The sequence below is a fragment of the Alligator sinensis genome, unplaced genomic scaffold (assembly GCF_000455745.1).
Source record: "Alligator sinensis unplaced genomic scaffold, ASM45574v1 scaffold663_1, whole genome shotgun sequence".
NCBI classification, from domain to species: Eukaryota; Metazoa; Chordata; order Crocodylia; family Alligatoridae; genus Alligator; species Alligator sinensis.
This window is the reverse complement of record NW_005842205.1, coordinates 923729-930650: the sequence shown is the minus strand read 5'-3', so window position 1 is coordinate 930650 and position 6922 is coordinate 923729. Positions and strand designations below refer to the sequence as shown.

Genomic DNA, 6922 nt, shown 5'->3' with positions numbered 1-6922 from the left:
GGGCGGAGCGCACGTGTGGAGCGAGCTGCGGCGAGACCGGGACAGGGAGCGGGAACCATCGCCTCGGACAGGTGCGGGGCGGTGCACGTGGCCATGGCCGGGTGCTCAGTGGAGTCGGAGCGCGTCCTCCTGGCAGAGGGTGTCCGTGTGCGTGTGGTGGGGGCGGGCAAGGGGTGCTCGGGGAGAAACAAGGTGTCTTAGGGCGTCTCTCGCTGGAGGGGAACGGGTCCAGTTAAAGATCGCCCTAAGACATCCTGGTTGCAGAAGGGGCTCTTCAGGGCGGGTGCCCAAATGCGTTAAAGCCGGCTTCTTGCAAGTCAAAAATGTTTTTTTGTGGCTTTTTGTTGTGTTTGGCAAAGCATTAATTTCTCCTGCCCCGCGAGCCTTCCTTTCTTGCCTGAAAAAAGGAAGGACGGGAGGTTTTTCACTCTTTTTTCTAGTCTTCGGTGCATTATCTTTCTTGCGTAGCTGATACATTTAAATAGCTGAAAACAAAAAGCAAATCTGCAGCACTGCTTATAAATGCACTGAGGGCTTCAGACAAATTGCAGCATCCGGTGGAAAATCTTGCCACTGGCATCTTGCAACCATAGCAGGAATCATCGAGAGGGCGGGTGTGTGTGGTGCATCTCATAGAGGCTTTTTAAAGAGACATGAAGTAAAGTCATTCCTCACTGCTTGTATTTTATGTAGAGTAATCAATTCTATGTCCTTTTTTTTTTTTTTTTTTTTTAATACTGACCTCTTGTTAGCTACGCTCTCATTTTGGCTCTAGCTTCTACACATCAGCCATCTGCTTCCATTGGTAAAACTTGAGTAGGATTTGGACAAGAGGTCAAAACCCATTTCTTTCCCACTTCTTCAAGCAGTCCCTTTGCTGTAATAATTAGCTTTCCTCGATACAGTACAGCTCGTGTGTCACTTGTCCTGGATCAGGCATCTTGAATGATATATATGACTTGAAGTGAAAATGGCAAGGGAGCTGTTGTGAGTGATTATAGTGAATTTCCTATGATGTGGGTAGCTTCAGCAGGACATCATAGAAATAGTTTCCCTTACAACCTTTTTGCAGAGATGGAAACCCTGGGTAAACTAATAAAACACTTTAAAGATACTTGCTGTATGAAGTACATTTTTCCCAAAGGAATTGCTTATTAGATCTCAGAATTGGGGAACTTTAAATACCGGTTGGTTTAGTAGTAAGGGCAAGGTAGGCCTTCAGAGGTGCTAATCCAGTGCAGTAGCAGTGCAGTCTCCTTTCATGCAGCACTGTTAATATAACAACCCTGATTCAGCCCCGGCAGCTAAATGGAACCTAATTAATTTTCATCGGGAATCAAAATCCCTTTGGATACTGAAGATCAAGCTTTCCCGAGAGCTAATATGGCTGCCAGCTTGGCAGAAGCCATTGGTTTGCCAGTTGGTATATGTGCCAGGCATGTTATGCGTGATCTTAACAAGATTTGCATTAAGATCACATGAAGATGTCATGGGCTAGACCTAATAAATGACTTGGGCACCTGCAAGTTAGGAGCTTGGACCACAGTAGCATTGACAGACCTGTGGTATGAACCTAGACTTGCTATATAATACATGGAAAGAGTTGGGCTCTTCAAAAGGGATCCAAAACTGCTCAGCTGGCAGAACATGGAGCTGCTTAAAGCTCGACCAGGCAGCTCTTAGAGCTTTCTACCAGCTAGCTCTAAAGGGCAGAGATGTAGAAGTATGAAATCCAGCATCTCTGTGGGGCTTAAGTGCCTCGCTCTCTGGACTGCCAGAAGGTACATCTGTCAACTTGATGGTAGTTTCTGCATGAAATATGACATCTGTATCTTATAGAAGGGCAAGAGTCCCCACAGCTGGGGCTGGAACCTGGGACCCTCACTCTGACTCCTTTTCCCACCCCTCATGGTTGCCATCACAGTTAGGCTACAGAGTCACTTTCTCTCCTTGGCCTAGTGACTTTTCTGTTCAGTGGCACCTCTTCCACAGGAGGGCTGGAGAGTGCTCCCCCCAGAATAGCTGGTAGGCTGGTGATTGCAGCACACTGAGAGGTGAGAGATGCTGTCCTGAACTACCTTAGCCAGAAGAGGAAACTTTGGAGATGGATCTTCCAGTAACTTGCCTAGTGGTGACAACATTTGATTGTCAAAAACTGGGCTCCAGGTGGCAGTTAAGAGGGCATCAGTAACACCACTTTTTTTTAATAGGGAATCTGGTGCTGTGCACTAGAGCATGCTTACTGGCTTCAGTTCCTCAGGGGACTTGGACAGAGAGATGCTTAATTTCTGGATCCTTTCTGGATTTAAGCATTAAGTAGACGCCAACTGGTTTAGCCCTGTCAAGATTGGGGTAGTTTTGGGCACGTACAAAGGCACCTGAGGAACTCTTTAAAGTCTGAATGAAATACTGGATTTAAGCTTTTTGAGGGTGGGCAGCAGCCAAGCAGAGGGGTTTGTTTTTTCAGTTGCGCTTCGGGACCAAGCACCTTGTTGGCACTCAAAACTCTGCAACCAGCTCCAATGTCTCCCTAAAAAGGAAACACTACTTCTCTGCTTTTGTTTGTTGTAATATGGCATAAATGTCCTACTACCCCCGTTACAATTGAGACCTAATCTCTTTTGAGACTTCAGAACAAGAACCGACTGTCTTATTGTGCAAACATCATTCAAACTCTACTGTAAATCCATAAATGCCCACCCTTCACTTGAAAATAAACTAACTGCCCTGGCTTTCATCTCATAGAGGTGAAAAGCTGCACTTGTCCTACCTACATGCTAACCACGCCCGTGAGGAAGCCTGTTTTTACTCTGCGGTTGGCCTTGCCTTGAAGTGAACCTCTCATGGGCACACTGCAATGCGACTGTTCATCAGAAAAATCTGAGTCCAGCTCTATTGCAAAAGCCAACACATGACCCAAGTATTTGCAGCCTGTTTTGCAGACACGCTGATCAAAGGCTGAATGAACCACATCCATCTGAAGCCAGCTTTCTCCTAGTACATCTCCCTCACCCCCAAGCACTGTGCTTGGCAGCTTAAGCTGCGATTCAGCTCCTGCAGAGAACCGGGCTGGGCTGGGAGTCCGCAGCCCTCCTTTGTGTCGGGCAAAAAGGGCCTTGCCAGCGGTGGATGAAAACTGCGCTGGTTTCTGGGCAGTTTTCCAGCACTAATTTGATAGCCATTTTTATCCCGTTGTAATTTCTTTGCAAGTGCAAATTACCCCTGATAAAGTGACACGTGCATCCAGGACACAGTTACACCGCGCAGTCGATGGAGGCCAGCAGGGACCCCGCGTCTCCTCCGCCCCGCACGGCTTGCGAGGGGGTTTCCAGCGGGGGAGGCTGAGCTGCTCGGGGGCGCTCCGCCCCGCTCGGACCTGTTTAAAGCCGACAATTGCCGCAGCACACGGGCCCCGCCCCACCCCCAGGGAAGGCGCTGCCGGGGGGGGTGGAGGGGGGGATGGTGCGTGCGCAGCCGGGCCCGGTCAAGGTGACAGCGGGGCGGGGCGCGAGAGCTGCTGCCGCGCATGCGCACGGCCTCGGCCCGCGCGGCGCGGTGCGGCGCGGCGATGGGATTCCGCAACGTGTGAGTGAACCCGCCGGGTCCCCGTACCCTTCCCCCTCCCCCGGGGCCTCGCTCTGACCCGCCGCCCACAGGCCGCGTCCCGGGGCAGTCGCCTCCCGCCCGGGTGTGACTCGTGGGGCCGGGCCGGGCCGCAGGGGCCGAGGGAGGCTCGGGTAAGAGGCTGCGCCGGAAGAGGGCGGGGAGCAGCGGCCCTGAGCGTGGGGATCAGTTTAATTCTTGAATTTAGGAACATAAATAAAATGAGGGGCGCGGTTTTGTGTTTTTAACTTCAGCCTGACGTTATCGGGTCAACTTTAAAATGTTGCTGATTTCTGCAAATTTTACCTTTCAAATGACAAAGAAAAGGTGTTTAAAACGCCGGTGCTGAGAAGGGGTTATAGTTATAACTTTATTTAATTTTTTATCAGGCAAAAAAAGAGGAGCTGAAAGCTGAATCCTCTGAGGCCATCGTGGTGGTTCGTGCGTCATTTGCAAAGGGGTTTGTCTTTGGGACTAAACCTATCATCTCATTTGAAAGAGGCTTTGATGGTATAAAATCTTTGTCTGGAAACCAGTAACTTAGTGTTAAAATGAAAAGTGATTTAGGTTTCCATTATATTAAGACGGTATTAGAGGAAACTTTCTACACATACCGAAAATAGGTGCCTGACTTGAAGGTAACTCAGTGATTTCGAAGGTCCAGACCCTGTGGAGCATGGTATGTTTGGGCACTTAAGCTTCCTTGTTTGTAGGAGTTCGAAGTACCGAGGGGCGTTTTTAGTTGCAAAGACAGAATGGGTTATTTGCACGTCACTTTTGCATTTGAGGTTGTCCTCGTGGACAGGACGCACTCATGTGGTCTTTGATTTGTGTCTGTGTCTGCTTAGATGAATATTTTAAACGTGAAACTTCGAGGGTTTTAAAAAAAGACTATATAGCATTCGAAAGTGAACTAATAGGCAACAAACAGCTTAAAAAAAAAAGTGCATCCATTATAAAGGAGGAAATGATGACTAAACGCAAAAAATAGAACATCTTATTCAGATTAAAAATCACGCCTGTGTGTGTTATTTATACTCATTCTGCTTTTAAATGTGCATATGTCAATGGCATACCCTCCTAACAAAGACGAAAGCACTCCTGCTTGCTATGAGAGGGTAACGTGTAGCAAACTGCTGGATGGAATATATAGGAATTTTAAAACGTGAAGTGGATGTCTAACGTGAATGTGCCCAGATAACTCATATTTTGTTGTTTTTTTTTCGCCCTTCTGAAGTTCAAGCACCATGCCTGGGTCTCTTCCTGTAAATGCTGAAGCCTGTTGGCCAAAAGATGTTGGAATTGTTGCCCTGGAGATCTATTTCCCTTCTCAGTATGTTGACCAGACAGAATTGGAAAAATTTGATGGTGTGGATGCTGGGAAATACACCATTGGCTTGGGCCAGTCGAAGATGGGTTTCTGCTCCGATAGAGAGGATATCAATTCTCTCTGCTTGACTGTGGTGCAGAAGCTCATGGAGAGGAATAGTCTCTCCTATGACTGCATTGGGCGATTGGAAGTTGGAACAGAGACAATCATTGACAAATCGAAATCTGTAAAGACTGTTCTGATGCAACTCTTTGAAGAATCTGGTAATACAGATGTAGAAGGGATCGACACAACGAATGCATGCTATGGAGGCACTGCTGCTCTCTTTAATGCTGTTAACTGGATTGAGTCCAGTTCTTGGGATGGTAAGTGTGCCTCTTGGCAATAATCAAGGATATAGTTTTCCAAGTATCCAAATAGCTATGAAGTGATTATTTAACCACATCAAGCACACGTTGCAAAGTGTGGGATTTACACGCCAAGCCTTTCAACAAGCTGAGGCCTATTTATTAATAGTGTCTTTGAGAATAACCTAAACAGGCACGTGCCATTGCAAGGTGGCTCATGTGGCTGATCTGTATCTCCACAGAAATCTAAATTTAGAACATGCATTGTAGGGATGGAAAGTGATACTGAGACAGATGCTCATTATCATTGACTGTTTCTTGCAAACCTGCATGGTATATTCCAAGAAGGGTAAAGTAGAAACAAACTTGAAAAACTCGCAATGTATTAAAAGATTCTTATTCCTGCAGCCATGTGTTCTGTAAGGCAAAGCTATAAGAACTGCTGGCTGATATTACAGTATAGTATCCATGAGGTTCCTTTTCACAAGATTCCTGTTTCTTTTCTCTTACAGGGCGCTATGCACTTGTTGTTGCTGGAGACATAGCTGTATATGCCACCGGAAATGCCAGACCAACAGGCGGAGCTGGTGCTGTTGCTATGCTAGTTGGTCCAAATGCTCCTTTAATTTTTGAGAGAGGTTAGTCTTAGCTGGAGAGATTAGAACAAACACTGTTTATAAGGATACTGAATTTTCTCTGAACTCAGAAGCGTGTGCCTGCTACTCCTGGATGCCCAGCCCTGCAGCTAGCATCTTCCCTGGCCCCCAGAGAGCTAGCTTTCTTCTTAGCCATGTTATAATTCACACTTTCCATCTCTTGGATCTGGACTGGCTGCTTATTTCCCTCAGTGGAATTCAGCTGAGGTAGGATAAGGAGGTGCTTCCGCCTCCCTTCCCTCAGGGCCTTTTCCAGTGGAAAAAATGAGAGCTGTACTGGCTAGGGCTTGTCAACATCACTTCTGTTTGCAAGAGGAGGCCTTTCGGGCATTCTTCAGCACTTCCAGCTCCCACTGAACTGGGGAGTGAGATCAATTGTTATCAAAGCAGCATAAAAGTGCAGTATGTTACCAAAAAGCTCTTCAGCCAGTCTCACTTTTTTTCACTTGTTTGCCACTGGCTTTGGGCAAGGTATATTTCACTAGGCGCATGAAGTAATGGAAGAAATTGATTCCTTTAATCTCTCATCAATTTGTTTTAAAACAGGATTGCGTGGGACCCACATGCAGCATGCCTATGACTTTTACAAACCGGATATGGTGTCTGAATACCCTGTAGTTGATGGAAAACTGTCTATACAATGCTACCTCAGTGCGTTGGATCGCTGCTATTCTGTTTACCGCAACAAGATCCGAGCTCAGTGGCAAAAGGGTATGTTTTTATTGTCAAATCTTGCTTCCAGGCCTTGGTGATATAAAATGGATCTGTCAGATCTTGCAGTGAGAACATGATTTCTGATGGCTAGACACAAAATACAGGCACCTAACATAAGGACTACTCCTAGATACATACATAAGAAGCCAGATTTTGCTCATTTCAGTTTCTTGTGGAGAAAATTTTTGGAAGTGCACATTTAGGGACTGTCTTGCTTTTGCCTTGGGGTGAAGGTAACAAACCTTGGCAAAGGGGTTGTGCGTGTTTGTCTT

At 46.7% G+C, this 6922-nt stretch overlaps 1 protein-coding gene across 3 annotated transcripts in view; it reads left to right on the top strand.

The window, feature by feature from the left end:
- The first annotated feature begins 6 nt into the window (after positions 1–6).
- The window catches only part of HMGCS1 (3-hydroxy-3-methylglutaryl-CoA synthase 1), a 12878-nt gene continuing 5962 nt past the window's right edge, over positions 7–6922 (top strand). Inside the window, exons 1-4 of one of the 3 annotated variants that reach the window (XM_006026710.3) lie at positions 7–71; positions 4841–5298; positions 5793–5918; positions 6483–6647. In XM_006026710.3, coding sequence (XP_006026772.1) covers positions 4851–5298; positions 5793–5918; positions 6483–6647 — 739 coding nt within the window. In that variant the 5' untranslated portion in view covers positions 7–71; positions 4841–4850. The other 2 variants (XM_025207713.1, XM_014521339.2) reach the window with 2 other exon arrangements.